Source organism: Gracilinanus agilis, chromosome 2, assembly GCF_016433145.1.
Source record: "Gracilinanus agilis isolate LMUSP501 chromosome 2, AgileGrace, whole genome shotgun sequence".
Lineage (NCBI taxonomy): Eukaryota > Metazoa > Chordata > Mammalia > Didelphimorphia > Didelphidae > Gracilinanus > Gracilinanus agilis.
In genome coordinates this window covers 384,070,483-384,089,586 of record NC_058131.1, presented here as the reverse complement: position 1 = coordinate 384,089,586, position 19,104 = coordinate 384,070,483, and the positions used below count along the sequence as shown (strand labels likewise).

General features: G+C 36.8%; 1 protein-coding gene across 1 annotated transcript in view; it reads right to left on the bottom strand.

Moving 5' to 3' along the window:
* Nucleotides 1-296: 296 nt before the first annotated feature.
* TIMD4 (T cell immunoglobulin and mucin domain containing 4) overlaps nt 297-19,104 on the bottom strand; it is a 31,794-nt gene continuing 12,986 nt past the window's right edge. The window contains exons 4-7 of the mRNA XM_044661758.1: nt 3,725-3,765; nt 3,044-3,137; nt 1,348-1,387; nt 297-507 (exon numbers count right to left, since the gene is read on the bottom strand). Of these exons, the coding sequence (XP_044517693.1) occupies nt 423-507; nt 1,348-1,387; nt 3,044-3,137; nt 3,725-3,765 (260 nt within the window). The 3' untranslated portion in view covers nt 297-422. The remainder of the gene's footprint in view (nt 508-1,347; nt 1,388-3,043; nt 3,138-3,724; nt 3,766-19,104) is intronic.

The window sequence follows — 19,104 nt, the reverse complement described above, 5'->3', positions numbered from 1 at the left end:
GGCCCCTCAGTTGGTTCTGCAGGAATATATATAGTCCACAGGTTACAATGGTTTTTGCCTGTGAAACCAGGGTCAATATTCAAATTCTTCAATTGTCAGGGTTGCTTCAGTTGGATTTGCAAATGCAAGAGATTTTGTTGCAACCCTCCATTACACTTCTTATCTGTAGCCCCTCCAGGCCCAAATGACACACATAATAAGGCTTTGAAAACCATTTTCTTAGAACCTTTCCCTGAAATGTTATGAGCAAATGGAAATGCTGAAAGAATAAATGTGACTATTTTGAAAATGCTGGCATTCATTTATTTCTGGTATATATATTTTAGTACATTTTAGAACAACTTATTGTTAAACCTCCAACATCACCTACACACACACACACACACACACACACACATCCATACTGCTCCAAAGGAAAGCTATTAGAGGGTGAAAAAGCCATCTTCTTCTTCTATTCCATTAGGTAAGTTACTATGGGTATTGTTAACTTCTCCAACATTATTTAACCTAAAAAGAGAAACACAGATTATTCATGAAGAAGCTGGCCTAAAATAGACTATCCAGTCATAGCAGAATCATATATATTTTGAGCTAGAAATCTAACTTCACTCATCTAGTCCAACCCCTTTTATTTATAGACAAGTAAACTCCAGGCCAAAGAAAGAAATTCTTTCCATGGTCTATGGTCTTTATCTATGTATTTATGATGAGGAGACTAAAAATCTATATTGACAGAACATGAAGCATTCATCGAAATATGAATCAAGAAAATGGGAACAATCTGTGGTAGAATTTTTAGCACTAATTGGTACTAGGAGACTGGACCTTATTGGCATAGGGAACTATTTTGCCCAATGTGGATAGCATCTTTCTTCAATGAGACTTCTCTAGAAGACTGAGTTTAAGTGATTTGCTCAGGATCTTATGAACAGAATAGGTCAGAACTTGAAAACAGGTCTCCTTGCCTTCAGTTTCTCTAACCACTGGCCATGATGTCTACTGACAATTTACAAAACACTTTGTTCTCCTCTCAAATACCTTTGAAGGGAAAGAAATGGCCAGAATTCCCTTTATATGGTATATTAAGTATTGCTCGATCAAACTAGTCTTAGGTCTAAAGGGAGAGAAGAGCAAAATCTAAACACTGGAATTTTAATTTTCACCCAAACCTGGAGTGGCCCATCATTTCCAACATGCAGCTGGAAGCTGAAAGGCAAGGCAGGCCCATTTGCAACTAGTCAGAGGATAAGGAGCCATTAAGCTATTGAGCTTAATGAGTCTAATCATCACTAACAACTCCTGTAGTCATTACCACACATCAGAAGAGAGGCAGGCAAGATAGATTACCTTTTGTGTATATCTGAATAATTCTTTCTCATGATTTTACCTAGAAACAAAACGAGGTTACAATATTAACGTGGTTAAGCAAGAAAGTTGATTTCAGTGAGAATCCCAAAGTCACATTGGATTATGAATGGAAAGAGCACACAGCTAACAGCTATCAGATTGGCCCTTGGGGGATGTGAGAGGGAAGGAGGGAGATTCTGTACATAAATGCATTGTTACTTTTCTGGAAAATATACCCCATACTTCCCTGAACAAGTCAACAAGTTATTCTATTAGCTTGCTCCAAAAGTCCCCTACCAATTCTTTTTTTTTTTTAAAATAACCCTCACCTTCTGTCATATAATTGATACCAAGTATTGGTTATAAGGCAGAAGAACATTAAGCGCTAAACAATTGGGGTTAAGTGACTTGAACAAGGTCACATTGTTAGGAAGTATCTGAGGCCAGAACTGACCTACCCATTTTTAAAATCAAATTCCCACATTTCAAACCTGTCATATCTCCACTACAATATCTGACCAATGCAAGCATCTATATATTTGTGTAAAGTCTAACCCAAAATAACTCAATATTTGCTGTCAGCTATATATGACAACACTAACAAGTATAATGGAATAAACCAAGCACTACTTGCAGATATTTTTACTTCTAATCAAATTAAATAGCTTCTAGTTTTATTTCTTCAATCCAAAAGTTAAAATCATTGTATCCTTTGAATCTCAAATGACTATTCTCTATTTTACATTACAGAATGGAAGTTAGGTTCCTATATTTAGCTTGAAAGCTAAAAACTTGATTCAGGAATTCCATATTATTAATGAAGAAGCAGCCTGGTAGAGTAGAAAACAGCTGAGCATGGCATCAGCAAGAGTTGAGTTCAAATCTTATTTCAGCTGCTTCTTAACTATGTGACAGGGGCAAACAATTTAACCTCAAGTTAATCAAGTTCTTTATCTGTAAAATGGGGGTTGTAATCTACTGGGTGGTTTTGAAGATCAAATAAGATAATGTGTGAAAAGTACTCTGGAGACCCTAAGTCACTATAGAAATGATAATTATTCTCATCACAATTATAAGAACTAGAGTGTGGAATGGACAGAGTATATGGTATTCCTCCCCATGTCAATTCACCAAAAAGGAAAGACAGAGTTATGGTTGACTGGGAGTAAGCTGAGTAAATAGATGCCAAATGGTATGATTTGAGGGTTAAAAAGAAAGCATCCCTTCTAAAAGCTGTAACTCCCACCTATCAGCCCATTTTCTAAAATTCTCTATTGAGAGGCTCATTCCTTTGGATCCAATACTACCCTCTTCACCTACAATTAATGTAATAGATTTTGATGGAATTGATATAATAGAAATTGCTAAAATCCAAAGCCCTAGAAGTCTTCATAACCATAGTGTGAATGAATCTACCAGCTTTCTCTTCTCCTTATTAGGAAAAAAAAAAGATAGGGTGAGAATACTTTGGGGAAGGGAAGAGAGCTGAGATCTTAAAAAGAGCAAAAGGATCCAGACAGAGAACATGGTACTCAGCCAAGAGGTAGATCTGTCAGTTTTCTCAACCCTGCCCAGAGGTAGATCTGGCTAGGTTGTTTATCTTTCATTCATATCATTGTTCGTTTGCTCCTTCCACAAAGAATCATTGGATGTCTAGAAACGAAGCATGAAGAATATTTGACCCTGTCCTCCTTACCTCTCAAAATAAAAGCCAGCAGCATCAGAAGGATCACAAATCCCACCAATGGGACAATGATGACCAGTAGTTCAGGGTCTCCCCAAGCTTTTACCTAAATGGACACAGAAAAGCAGAAGGGTTCGTACTCTTGCCTACATATTGGCTCTAAGAGTTTTCCCCTGCCACCTTTCTAATCTGTAAGGACACTTACTTTAGAACAGCTGAAAAGCCATGAGCTTTATTGTGCTCAAAACCTATCACCAACGATTTGCCCTTTGACACCCTACTCTGTTTCAGAGTATTTCTAAAAATCTGAGCTATAATCTGAATAAGGTAGTTTCGGAAGTCATCACATTAATATGATAAAATCAAGGCCAGGTTTGGTGGGGTTTGATTTTTTTGGACCAGACCTAGGATTTCATGGGTAAAGATAGAGAGCTCCCAATGAGAAAACTCCTTTTACCAAGGCAGGTGGACATCTGCTCTGCAATTTATGGTCTTAGAAAATTGCCAGAGATGTATAAGGAATTAATTCCTGTCTCCCATCCCCCCTCTCTCCTTATATCACATCTATTTTGCCTAAAAAGATGAAAATTTAACTGGGTTGTTTTTTTGGTAGTTGTGTGATGTGTCTGTTGGTGGTTCTGTGTTTTTAATTAAAATCACATAGTCCATATGCTCCATGATGGATTACTTTACCTCTGTGGATTCAGAATCATTTTGTGGAAAACTTGCTGTTTCTGCTACCCAGGGGAGAAAAAAGAAGAAAAAAGAGAAGAAAGTGATTATATTTTCCATCATAGCTAAACATAAGTTTCTCCTATTATATAAAAGTTTCAAAGCCTATCAGGAAGTTCAGACAGCATACTTAATTTTTTTCCCCGTAAAACCCTCATCTTCTGTCTTAGAATCAATACTGTATATTGGCTCCAAGGCAGAAGAGTGGCAAGGGGTAGGCAATGGGGATTAAGTGACTTGCCCAGGGTCACACAGCTAGAAAGTGTCTGAGACCAGATTTGAACCCAGGACCTCCTGTCTCTAGGTCTAGCTCTCAATCCACTGAGCCACCCAGCTGCCCCCAAATTTTTTTTATTCACCTTTTTCCTCTCATCTTTATTGGTTATCAATAAGGATGTATTTTATATACTCTGTTTCAAAACTCATCTGCTTTCATCATTACCTTTTGGATAAATTGAGGTTTCGAGAGATGGAGTGGATTTATCTAAGGTTTCTTCAGACCATAGCACTGCAAATGGACTTTTTATCAGGGAAAGAGGAGGATCAGAATGGAATAAGGAACCAAAAGGGAAATTCAACATATCTTAATATCCTGCAACTAAGTGTTTCTCTCTGCTATGATCCCCAGGAGCCGGAAATTGTAGGTAAGACTCAAGAATTCCTGTCTCTGCTCTATTAGAATCCTGTTTGATTACAATCATTTCAGAAGGATGAGCCTGAAATTGAAACCATCAAAGAGAAAAAGCCAGCTGGGGTAGCTTTTATCAGGGTTAATATGCGCTTTAAATTGGAAATGTCTAATGTGAAAAACATTGTCCTACAAATGCAAACAGTCTCCAGGGACATCAAATCATTCCCATTTTTCTTCAGATAACAGTAAAATCCCAAGTTAAAAACTACTAGGACATCAGGTTCCTTGTAATATGGCAACAACAACAACAAATGCAAATCATGGGACCTGAATCTTTTGTAAAAGGCAATAATGTCTGAGTGACAATCAAAACCAGGTGTGACAGGCAAGCTCTACCAAACATTATGAAATTTTTTCAGTTCTTCCTATTGCTTTCCCTGATTATTAAAAGACAGTATTTGAAGTTAGAAAGAAGATTAGAGATCATCTATGCTAGCCTCCTCATTTTACAGAAGAAGAAATGCAAGACCCAGAAATCTTAAGTAGCTTGCCTAGGGTCCTTTAAGCTAGCAAAGAGCAAAAATGGAATTGTGGTATAGTAGTTGAAGAACAGGGCACCTAAGATAGCACAGTGGATAGAGCGCCAAGCCTGGAGTCAGAAAGGCTCATCTTGAGTTCAAATCTGACCTCAAACATTTACTAGCTGTATGACCCTGGATAAGTCACTTAACCCCATTAACCTCGATTTTCTCATCTATAAAGTGAGCTGAAGAAGGAAATGACAAACTAATCCAGTCTTTACCAAGAAAACCCCAAATGGAGTCACAAATAGACAAACGCAACTTAAAACACACACACGCACATGCACACGCACACAACAGGAAGATTATAGAGCAAGTTTCAGAGTTGCAAAAATTTGGATTTGACTCTTGTCTTAGACAGTTCTAAGCTGTGTGACCCAGAGTAAATCGCTTAACTTCTCTGAGCCTCAATTTCCTCATTTGTAAAATGAGAGGTGTTGTACTCCATAGCTGCTGAAGTCCTTTGAAGTTTAAAATATGATGCTACCATAAATGCCAGTGCCAGGATCCAATGCACTTTCCTATATGCCATACAAATTATTTTAAATAAAATTAATTATTCTCCTTTATTTAAACATTGCCTGATTCTGTTGCTATATACCCCCCTTATCCCTCCCAATAAGTTATCCCATAATTTTAAAAAAATCAAGAAGAGAAAAAAAAATCAGCAAAAGTAATTAATCCACACAAGAAATCAGAAAACATATGCAATATTCCATACCCGTGAACCTCCTACATTTATAAATGAGGGAGGGAGTATACCACAAAAATTCTAATGGGTTCTAAAGAAAGTCAAGAACTTTTTCCTCTTCTGGAAACTGAAAGCATTGAACAAGATATATTAAAGTCTATAACTATATACATAATATAGTTTAAAATGGGAAATTCTACATTGGCCTGGACATAACAATCTCTGAATGGTATAAGCCTGTGTATCATTTTTCCGAAGCCTTGCCACAGTGACATTTAAAATGGAACCAAGGTGACAGCTCTGAGACACATTAGCCACAAGAACAATTCTACAGAATAAGTGTATGCTCAGGAAGACCCATTGAATCAACTCATACCAACTTACATTGAGGAAATATGATCTGAACAAAAGAGTTGCATCATTAGGCTCATGGATCTAAAGCTGGAAAGGACTTCAAAAGTCAGCTATTCCAACTCTCTTTTTTATATAAATTTGGAAACTGAGTCTCAAAGAGGTTTAGTGGCTTTCCCACGATCCCAGTTTTCTAATACCTTACTTCCCACTATGCACTCTTCAAATCACTTCCACAAACAAACACTCTCTCTCTGAGCTCTAAACATTTTGTCTGGCTGTCCCCCATTCCTGGATGCTCTTCCTCCTCTGCTCCACCTACGACTTCCTTTAAGTCCCAATTAAAATCCAGTGTTTTATTGGAAGACTTCCCAAACTTTTTCATTCTAATGCTTTGCCTCTGTTAATTATTCCCTGTTTATCTTGTGTATAGCTTGTTTTGTATAAATTTGTTTGCATGTTGTGTCTCCAGTGGGCGGTAAGCTCCTTGAGGGCAGGGACTATCTTTCGCTTCTTTTTATATCCACACTTTAGCACAGTGCCTGGCACTTAACGGGTTTATTAATTGAGAGACAACAGTTGTGGAAATAGAACCATCCTTTACTTCAGTATTTCCAAATTCCTAAGATTATAATGAGTCTGTTTACACTAATCCTGTTAGCACCACCCTCAACCCCTCCACGGCCATATTGTTGGATTGTTTAGGGTATTGGAGGGAGTGTGTAGAAAAATGATAGTTAAGCTTATTTTAAAACACAAACTTCCAAAGGTATTTAAACTCACTTAAGTAATGAAATTTAGGAGAGAATCAAGTTAAAAAATAAAATACTTCCAAGTTGGCAGCATTATTAAACATCCTCTGCCATAGTTTTGACTAATCACTGAAATCACAGGCAGCAGGGCATAACAATTTAGAGCTTGAAAGGAACCTCAGAGTTGACGTAATCACACTCCTTTATTGTTCAGAGGAAGAAAGTGGGCAGAGGCATGTGGCACTGCAGGGTCCCTTGGGTAGCATAGTAGTTTGAATTTCAGTCTTGGTTTTGGGACCAAACCACACACTTCTCACCTTCCCTCAAATATTGCAGGCAGTGGCTACTGGCTGACTCTCGGAACTCTGCTTAGCCATCTATATTTTGCACCCAAAATTTGTTCTAGAACAAGTCATTTCAGTGATATATGATCAGAACTCAGATCTACGATGACAATATTTTTGACATAGACTTCTCAAAGCATTTTCTCAGTGTGTTCAAATCTTTTTCCCTGTGTCTCTGTCTTATTCTGACCCCTGCTGGATAATCCATGATATGATTTTGATTTTTAAAAACCAAAAGACGGGGAAGGGAAATGCCATTTAATCAATTATAAGAAGCTACAGATGGAAGAATTTGGAGATCATTTAGTCTAATTCCCTTGATTTACAAATGGGGAAGCTGAAGCCCAGTGACAGGAAATGATTTTCCCAGTATCCTACATGAAACTGATGACATACATTGACAAATCCTAGCTCCTACTCAAGGTTCTTTCATGAAGCTGAAGATGCCTCATAGATTTACTGCTGAAGAGACATTACTAATGTAACTCTGGCCAACACAAAGAACCTCTCTCAGCCTCAGTTTCCTCATTTGGAAAGAGAGGGAAAGAATAGTACTTATTTTGCATGGTTTTTATGAAGTTCAAATGACAACATATTTAAAGTACTTTTAAAACTTCAAAGTGCAGTATAAATGTTGGCTATGGTTAGGGACCAGAGGGGTTAAGTAATTTGCCTAATATCACACAGTAAATAGCTAATTTGGAATTGGAACATAAGACTCCCTCATCAAATTATCAAGTATTTATTGAGCAACTACTATCTTCAAAGAACCAGCTCTGGAGTTAGCATATCCATATAGCCCAAATAACAAAGAAGGCACTTTAGAATGCTGTAGTTTCAAGAGATCCTAGAGATTGTCTAATTTAACTCCCTCATTTTGCAGATAAAGAGATTGAAGCCCTGAGAAGGACTTGCCCAAGGTTGCAAAAAGATATTAAGTGGCAGTTCTAATATATGTAGCCAAATCTTCCCATGTTAAGCCCAAGGCTCCTTCTACATCTTGCTGTTGGAAAGTTTACATTGATTCAAGGCCAAATATTAATTTAGTATCTATTATATACAAGTGCCAGTATTAGGCACCCAGGGATATTTTTTATAAAAGACAAAATCTTCCCTGCACTCATGGATCCTATAGTCGACAAAGGGTCACAAAACAAAACTAATAGCCTGGAATTATAATTTTCTAATTACTAAATTAGGGACTCATAAATGACATAAAGTCTTTTAAGCCCTTACCTTCCATCTTGGAATCAATACTGTGTGTATTGGCTCCAAGGCAGAAGAGTGGTAAGGACTAGGCAATGGGGGTCAAGTGACTTGCCCAGGGTCACACAGCTGGGAAGTGTTTGAGAGCAGATTTGAACCTAGGACCTCCTGTCTCTAGGCTTGGCTCTCAATCCACTGAGCTACCCAGCTGCCCCTCATAAGGCTTTCTTAAGAAGGAATCTAACTCCTAAAAGTCAGGAGTTGAACATAGCTTTCCCACAACGGAGCCTATCCTTCAAACCCAAATCTGGGAGTGATATACGAAGCCCCAGGCCAGAAGAATAACACTTCACTTAGCCTGATTTGTATAGTGATTAAATATAAAAAGAAGTGTCACTGGATTATAGATCTCATACCTGTTAGGATTCTCAAGATCAGCTCATCCAGCCCTTTGTCTTCAAGCTCCTCATTTTACAGACCAGGCAGTTGAAAAGGCCATAGTTCAGTAACTTATCCAAGGACACATAGCTAAAATAAGTGGCCCAGAGAGGACTAGAAACCATCTCTCTCTTTGAATCCTTTCCCTCAGCATTCTCATCAGCTACGATGGGTTAAATTATTATCTAAACTGATAAATTTCAAAAAACTACATAACTATCCCTGATCCAGAACTCCAGTCTTATTTTATCAATTGTTTGCTAGACATCTCCATGTGGATGTCCCAATGGCACATTCAAACTTTATGTGTGCAAAATGATACTCATATTCACCACCACTCCCAACCTAGACTTAGGTTTTAAACTTAGGTTTCCCTAGACTTCCCCATTGCTGTTAATGATACCACCAGCCTCCTAGTCATCCGGGTTTATAACTTTGCGTTGTGACTTTTCCTTTAGTATGTACCCTTCTCCCCCTTTCAATCAGCTGGCAGGTCTTGCCAATTTCATCTCTATCATTCCTCTCATATTCATCAATATATCTTCTCCCTCCATTCTCATAGATTCTATAATTTTTAGACCTTCCTCTTTCCTGGGACTTACTTACTATGGGGATAAATAAGATATAAAAAGACAACTACATACAAAAAAAATATACAGAATAAAAACAAAGTAATTTGGGGTAGGAAAATGAGCACTAAAAACTAGGGAAAGGGAATTGATGCAGAGTGAAAGGAGCAGGGCCAGAAGAACATTATACACAGAGACCAATACACTGTGGTAAAATAGAATGTAATGAACTTCTGTACTAGCAGCAATGCAATGACCCAGGACAATTCTGAGGGATTTATGAAAAATAATGCTACCCAAATTCAGAGGAAGAACTACAGGAGTGGAAACAGAAGAAAAACAACTGCTTGAACACATGGGTTGAGGCGGACATTATTGGGGATGTAGACTCGAAACTACCACACCAATGCAACGATCAACAATTTGAAAATAGGTCTTGATCAATAACACATGTTAAAACCAGTGGAAATACACATCTGCCATGGTGGGAGGGAGAAGTCAGGGGGTGAAGGGGAAAGTAAGAGCATGAATTTTGTAACCATGTTAACTTTTCAAAAAAGAAATATTAATAAATGCTTAAAAAAAAAACTAGGGAAAGGTCATTGGTAGGATGAGATGGTGCCTAGACTATGCTTTGAAGAAAGAGATTCCATATAAGTGGGGATGAGCAAAGAGTTCCCAAGTGTGGAAGCATGGGAACAGAAGACAGAATGTCATTTACAGCAGGCCAGTTTGGCTGGAACATAGAGTGTGTGAAGGTGATTAATGTGAAACCACTCTGGAAAGATAGCTGGATTGTGAAAGACTTTAAATGTCAACCAGAGGAGTTTTGCATTTTGTCCTAGATACATTACAGAACCACTGAGACTTCTTGAGCAAGGGAGTGACTACCTCCTTAATTCAAACATCTGACATCTCTTAACTAGATTTGTCAATAGTCATTGATTAGTGTTCCTGCCTTAAGTCTTTCCCTATTCTGGTCCATCTTACACACTGCCACCAAAATAATTTTCGTTAGAAACAAACCTAACTATAAAACACCCCTACTCATTCACTGTAGTGGATAAGGGCTTAAATCAGGATAGTGGCAGAGAGAATGAAAAGAGAGAATTGGATGCTTTTTTTTTCTTTTGTCTAGGTTATAGGCTAGTGCCTTATACCTAATAAGCATTTAATAAATATCTGTTCAATTGAATTTAATTGAATCCATGTCTCCTGACTCCTTCCATGCAGTAACATATTCATGCCTAGCATGGATCTATTGTCCTTTGGTTTATCCACTATTTGAATTCTTCAGACTTTGTTATTCCATGTGGTACAGGCATATAACATCAAAAGAGTACTGCTGTTTGAAAAGATGATACTTGTTTCAGGGAGAAATTAGCATCATCATTAAAACCTCTTATGATTTCCCAAATGCAATCCAATCCTTTTTTGCCCTTACCTTAATTTCATACCCAGTTTATTATTCATTTGCAATGTCTTTATTGGAGATGTATACAGGGATGGACCTACATTACAGATTATGTCGTACTTCCAGTGCCTTACCTCTGTTCATTATTTTGTATTTATCCTATATATAGTTAACTTTGTTTGCCTATCTATTTTTAAGCTCCCTGAGAGCAGAAATTGTCATTTGCCTCTTTTTTGCATCCTTCCTCCAGTGTTCAGCACAGTTCCCATCATAGTATAGGGAACTTAATAAATGTTTATTGATTGTTGAGTGATAATAAAGCTATTGAAGCAAAAAAAAAAATGAGAAATGGATAAAAGACAGATGCCAACACAGACTCTCACAATTTCCTGAAGGAATTTACCTTTATAAATTAATCACCAAAATAAGGATACCAAAAGAGATAGCAAATGCACTTAGCCAGAAAACACTGACTTTCCTTTTCAAGTAGATGGATATGATGACCCAGATAGACTCTGGTTTGGAATGCAAAATTCTTTCTAAAAGTCATATATAGATGTAAAGATTCCAGTTTTAGGGATAAAAATTCACAATTTGATTTTTAAAAATTGTTGGGAAAGGAGAAAGGTAGGTAGTTCAATAGATAGAGAGCCAGAAAGTTCTGAGCTCAAATAAGATCTAAGACACTTCCTAGATGGGTGACCCCGGGCAAGCCACTTAACCCCAGTTGCCTAACCCTTCTCACTCTTCTGCCTTGGAACCAGTACTTATTATTGATTCTAAGAGAGAAAGTAAGTGTTTAAAAAAAACTGTTTGGAAAATTGGAAAGTGATTTGGCAGAAACTAGGTATAGATCAATATCTTATACCATTTGCTAAGATAAGATCAAAATAGATCATGACCTAAACATAAAATGAGAAATCATAAGCAAATTAGAAGACCAGGGAGCATTTCACTTATCAGATTTATGGATAGGAGAGGAATTTATTTAAAAAAATAAGAGACAAAGAACATTGTGAAATATAAAATGAATAATTTTGATTACATTGAATTTAAAAGGTTTTGTACAAATAAAATCAATGTAGCTATGATTAGAAGGAAAACAGAAAATTACGCAAAAAAATTTATACAGTTTCTCAGATAAAGGTCTTGTATTTTAAAAATGTAGAGACCTTTGTCAAATTCATAAGGATGTTAGCCATTTCCTAATTAATAAATGATCAGAGAATATAAAAAGGCAGTTTTGGATGAAGAGCTCAAAGCTATATTTGATCACATGAAAAAATGCAATAAATTTTACTGATTAGAGAAATGTAAATCAAAGCAATTCTGAGATGTCTCACATCTATCAGATTGACTAAAATGATGGAACAAAATGACAAATGTTGAAGGTGATGTGGAAAAAGTGAGGACATTAATACATTGTTGGGAGAACTGTGAACTGATCTAACCATTTTGGAGAGCACTCTGGAATTATGCCCAGAAAGTTATAAAACTACTACCTTTAGACACAGCAATATAACTGTTAGGTCTATAACCTAGGGTGATCAGGGAAAAGGGGAAAGAAAACTTTTATATTCTAAAATATTTACAAGAGCTCTCTTTGTGGTAGCAAAGAACTAGAAATTAAGGGAATTTCCATCAAGTGGGGAATGGTTGAACAAGTTGTAGCATTATAATGGAATACTACTGCACCATATTTCATGATGAACAGATTAATTTTTTTAAATGGTAAGACCTACAGGAAATTATGAGAAAAAAAAAATGAGTAGAACCAAAAGAGCACTATATACAGCTACAGAATTAGTGCTTGAAGAATAACTTGTAAACATATACCTCCAGAGAAAGAATTGATAAATAGAAATGACAGACATAGTTTAGATAAACATTTTTTTTGGTCAAGCAATGCCTCTCCTAGTGTGGGGAGGGATCGGAAGGAGAGAGATAACCTGGAGCTTTTGATGTAACCAATAAACAAATAAATAATTTTTAAAATGGGGGGACCGAAATCTTATAGGTGATGATGTAAGATTACAAGCACTGTCATTTCATAAAACTCAGAAAGAAGCAGTGTAGAGAATATAAAGTTACAGACAACTTGAGGAGACCCAAATAAGCCAGACCATACTTCGAACATTTAAGATAAAAAATAGGAGAGGAGACCAAAAACAAAATAAATGAAAATAAACATAAACATCAGGTTGGGAGCAGGGCATGCAGGTAGCACAGTCAGGAGAACCTGGGTTCAAATTCTGGCCTCAGACACTTCCTACTTGTGTGACCCTGGATAGGCCACTTAATCTCAGCTGCCTAGCTCTTACTGCTCATCTACCTTGGAATCAATTAAGAAAGGAATAAAGCATCTGCTAATATTACTAAAATAAGGTTTTTTTTAAATATGACAATGGAGCTATCATATTTGGATTTTAGTACATTCCCCAAGTGTGCTTTATGAGGAAGTATAAATGATGCTAATAAAAACAAAGATGGTAAATTGCTAGATATCAAAAATAAAAAATTGCATGAGCAGAGCAGCCAAATCTCAACATGTATACAGAGATATGAGGTCCTGCCAGAGAAGATATGATGATGAGGGTGTCAAGAGATCAATTCTAAAGGTATATGAAATAAGAAAGGAAACTAACATGTTGAGGGGAATTACTATTTTTAAAAGCGAATCAAATGTTAAAACCAGTGGAAATACGCATCAGCCATGGGGGTGGGGGGAACTCGGGGGGCTGAAGCAGAAAGTAAGAGCATGAATTATGTAACCATGTTAACTTTTCTAAAAAAATAAATATTAATAAATGTTTTTTAAAAGCAAATCAAGAAAACAACAGCCACTACTAAGCCATATGTCTACTTTCTTATCTCTAAAAAAATCTTCATGAGAATAATTTTCATAGGAAACATTTTCAACAAAGGTTCTAGAAGCCTGATTTCATAACTTATATCTTCATAAACCAGATTATTCCTGTGATAAAATTGCATAATAATTACAGTGAATACAAGATCCCAATGTCTACTTGCTCATCATAAAGAAACATTTGATTTGTTAAAGCAACAAATGACATGCAAAGTTCTTTTCCAACAAGTTGTCATCCAAATGTTAAAATTATACATTTTTTTGAAAAATGTAAGACATGTAACTTGGATGATCCTCTGAATTATTAATATCAAGCATGATATAAAGTAGGGAAACCCATGATCTCCAAAGTCAGTTGCTACTATTAAGGAGTATGGTTGGTAGAGTCTAAATTGAAGAGAAATTCTCTGTAAATTATGAGGTCCTCCAGCTTCTAGTTACTAATGACATTTTGGTGATTACAAAGCCTCCTAAATGAGAAGGATAATGATTCAAAAGAATTCAGCTGAACTATCCACACTGGGAAAACCAAGTGGATAAAGAAAATCATCATGAGCAAGATATAAAACAAATGGTGCCTCACAAAAGACATAGCCTTTGAAATTAATTGCAGCCTATTTTATTCTAACTATGGTTTCAAGTGTAAACACAGATCTTTCTGCCAATTTCCTATCTTTCTTCTGCCTATTTTTCAGCTAGAAGTATTGTACCTCTTGCAATATTCTGTCCTTTATAAAATCATTCACTGAAATGAATTTTTCTATTGGATTTTGTTGTGTTTTTTTTTTAAAGCAGCTGAATATAGTAGAAAAATAACAACACTAAATTCAGGTCTTGGAATTGTAGATTATAGTCCCAACACTGCCTACTGGCTTCTGGACAAGTCATTTTCTTTATTTGGGCCTCATTTTCATCATTTGTAAAATAAGAGGGTTAGACCCAATGTTCTCAAAATTCTCTTCTGGTTCAATGACTTTATCTCCACTTAACAAAATCAAATTGCTTAGATATCATCTTTTCCAAAAGGATTCTCTTCTGAAAATCAGAAAGCACTTCGTATCATGGCTATGATTCCAGAGAAAACACCAAAGTTACGAAGAACCATTATCTCCAACCTGATTTTTCAAAGTGATTCTTTGATTATATTTTATTAATGCATTTTAGTCTTGGCCACAGAATAACTTCCCAATAATCTGTCTCCTCTCTCCCCTCTGCTGAAAAAAAAATAATCCCTAAATAATCCTTTTGAACCCAGGAAAGACTAATATATAGTAGTTGACATTCTGAGCCCTAAAGTACTATCTAGCTTTACAAAAAGCCAGGACACAAAAAGGAAAAGAAAATTTCCTGAAACTGTCCCTCAGAGACCCAGAAAAGGCTGTGGTAAGTATCTTCGGGAAAAGATGGATGTTATTACAGGCAATGTTCATTTTATCCAATTTTGCTGAATTGATCAAGAAGTCTTCATCCTTCTGTTTATGTCCATTTAAATTGGAAATCAGTCTCCAGTTTGAATTAATGCCAATGACAGGATAATGATTCATTTGGGGACCTGAGTCAAAATCTTTTTGAAGCTAATCAGACAATCTGTCCTCAGACAGGAAGTCTGTATTCATGTCTGGACCACTTCATCCTATTTAGAAAATTATAGCTATGAAGTTCTATCCTTCCCAGGATCAAAGTCTTTCCTTGGTAGCAACAGAAGCCTTTGGGGAGCCATCAAGGGCCTATTTTGTAACTTCTTATAAGAAATTATGTCCTAGAATCCTGAATAAAGCTCCTTAAACAACCAACTTATTCCAAAGAAGGGATTTGGGATGGTAAGAGAATTTGGTTCAGATGGCATTTTTCCTCCAAATTATTAACAAATCAATATGTCCACAAGTCTCCTGAGCTGATGAAAAACCTGGAAAAGACCTCTTACAAAGTTTTCTGGGTCTATACCAGTGGTTCCCAAACTTTCTTAGCCTACCGCCCCCTTTCCAGAAAAAATATTACTTAGTGCCCCCTGGAAATTAATTTTTTTTATTTTAATAGCAATTAATAGGAAAGATATATGTATTAATGTTTCTATCTTTTTGTAAAATATAGTAAAGAAAGGTGTAAATTAGAAACATTGAACTTTGAAATTATGAAACTATTTATTGACCTAAACTATTCACCGCCCCCAAATGCACCTGTGGCCATCACTGCCTCCCTGGATCGCTGCAGCACCCACCAGAGGGCGGTCACGCCCACTTTGGGAATCACTGGTCTATATAAAGCGATGATTCTAGAGTAAGAGGACAGAGGTTCAAATTTTACCTCTGCCATTGAGTAGATTAGGTGACCTTGGAAAAGTCACAACCTCCCTGGACCTCTGTCTCATCTGTCAAATGAAGAGGTTGAAATAGAGGACCTTTGATCTTTCTTCTAGCTCTGTATCTATGATCCTAAGTTCTAAGATCATGGCTGTTCACTTCCGAGATCACAATCCTAAGTGGTATGAAATAGACAAAAAGAATGGACTCTTCCCAAAGACACCAGTGTCACCAATGACGCACATACCTACACATGGCACAACAGTTTGTTTTCAGTGACATACAACACTAGCACATCCACACTTTTCCTGCCATTTTCTTCGATTATGGCTTGGATGCCCACATTCACATTTCCACTACCCACACTGTTCTCCAGAGTCAATATATTTCGCTTCCTGACTAGGGCTCAGAACTTTGATATCATTGTCCAGACAAGAGGAATCAAACACACAACACAACATTCCCAAACATAACCCAAACCAGATTAAAAAATAATTGGGAAATAACTGACAAATTAAATAAAAATGCAGTTAAAAAATAGATGATATCAAATTTGGTTTTCTACAGGAATGCGCAGTTATCAGTGCTCCTTATGTATATATGGTTTAGTGGCCCCATTTCCGTTTGAGTTTGAAACCATTGATCTAAACCATCTAGATCGACCACGAGTTGTGAGATGTTAACCAAGTGACTACAACTCTCTGGACCTCCATTTTACGAATTACCGTATTCTAATGTTCAAAGCTCACTTATCTACCCTGACCCTCATTTTTTACTTCCAGTTTCACTTCTCACGCTCAAGGATAATTGCCTATTTCTTACTCACAAAGACCAAAAATTTTCATTCCTCTATTAACATTCTAATTGCCTCCAAGCCCAGACTTGTTGATGAAGGGTCCTCAAGGCTTTCATGGAAGAATATCCCTATCCTCAGTATAAACAAGCCCTGGACATTCTGAAGGAACGAAACATTTATAAAATATAGGGCTAGTACAAAAATTACTTAAGATAATTTTCAGATAAAGAAATCAAAATTATCAATAAGCACATGAGAAAGTGTTCTAAATCTCTAATAATTAGAGAAATGCAAATCAAAACAACTCTGAGGTACCACCTCACCTAGCAGATTGGCTAAAATGATAGCAGGGGAGAATAATGAATGCTGGAGGGGATGTGGCAAAACTGGGACATTAATGCATTGCTGGTGGAGTTGTGAACTGATCCAACCATTCTGAATGGCAATTTGGAACTATGCTCAAAGGGCTATAAAAGAATACCTGCCCTTCAATCCAGCCATAGCATTGCTGGGTTTGTACCCCAAAGAGATCATAGATAAAAAGATTTGAACAAAAATATTTATAGTTGCATTCTTTGTCGTGGCAAAAAAATGGAAAACAAGGGTATGCCCTTCAATTGGGGAATGGCTGAACAAAGTGTGGTATATGCTGGTGATGGAATACTATTGTGCTCAAAGGAATAATAAACTGGAGGAATTCCATGTAAACTGGAAAGACCTCCAGGAATTGATGCAGAGTGAAAGGAGCAGAGTCAAAAGAACATTGTACACAGAGACCGATACACTGTGGTAAAATCAAATGTAATGGACTTCTGTACCAGCAGCAATGCAATGACCCAGGACAATTCTGAGGGATTTATGGAAAGGAACACTACCCACATCCAGAGGAAGAACTGAAGGAATGGAAACACAGAAGTAAGACAACCGCTTGAACACATGGGTTGAGGCGGACATGGTTGGGGATGTAGACATTAAATGACCACACCAATGCAACTATCAATGATGTATAAATAAGTCTTAACTGATCACACATGTTAAAACCAGTGGAAATGCATGTTGGATATGGGGGAAGGGAAGTTGAAGGGGGGGGGGGTGAAGGGGAAAGTAAAAACAGGAATCATGTAACCATGGAAAATTTTTCTAAAAAATAAAATATTTAATCTGAAAAATAAAATTACTTAAGATTTCTGCCCAGTACAAAACTGACTGATAGTAGAGTGAAAAGATACCTGTTTGATTTCCTCAAATTTTTACATTACCCTGTCATTCTTTCTACTCCCCACCTCCCAAACCCCTATGACACATTTGTTGTCATTCAGTTATTTTTCAGTCATGTCAGGTTCTTCATGACCCCATTTAGGGCTTTCTTGGCAAAAATATTGCAATGGTTTACCATTTCCTTCTCCAGTTCATTTTACAGATGAAGAAACTGAGGCAAACAGGGTTAAGTGACTTGCCCAAGATCACACAACTAGCATTTCTGGTCAGAATTGAACTTAGGTCTTTCCTAATTCTAGGCCTGGAACTTTATCCACTATGCCACCTAGCTGCTCCCACAACAACATAACAGGTACATAATAAAGATTGGTTGGATCAAGTTGGAAAAGAAGCAACATGGAAACAGTGGGTTCTTCTCTATTTCCCTCCCCACCAAATGGAGATGCACTCAATAGAAGGAAAGCTGGATTTAACTTCTCCTGGCTGTCTATGTGGCTTTCGGCAAGTTATTTGATCTCCTAGCATCTTAGTTTTCCTAATCTAGAAAAATGAAGACGGTATTACCTACCTTACAGGCAGCTTGTTAGTGCAGGAGATGGAGTTAAGGCACCTGGAGTCAGGAAAATCTGTCTTGTTAAGATCTGTTTCTTCCTGAGTTCAAATTTGGCCTCAGACACTAACTAGTGACCCTAAATAAGTCACTTAACCCTGTTTCTCTCATTTTTCTCATCTATAAAATAAGCTGGAGAAGTAAATGGCCAATGATTCTGAAATATTTGCCAAGAAAATCCCAATGAGATCATGAAGAGTCAGACATAACCAAAAAACACTAAACAATATCATACCTGCCTTACATACAAGGCACTGGGAGGATCAATATGTGATAACAAATAGTACTATGGCTTGTATGAAACATTCTACCAATGTCAAGGATGGTAATTATTTCATTAATTTAGCTAAACTTCTTTATCAAGGCTAATAGCTAAATAAATCAGTATCTCAGAAGTAACAAACAGCACATGAGATATGCCTCCAATCTCAAATCTATTTCTCTGATCTCTGTGGCATAAAAATCAGAAAAGACAAAACACTCATTAAAAGGAAATGTATTAGTCTTTTTCAAGAACAAATATCTTAGAAAGTCTGCAATTATGAGGTGCTATAGCTCTATTTTAGTAGTAAGG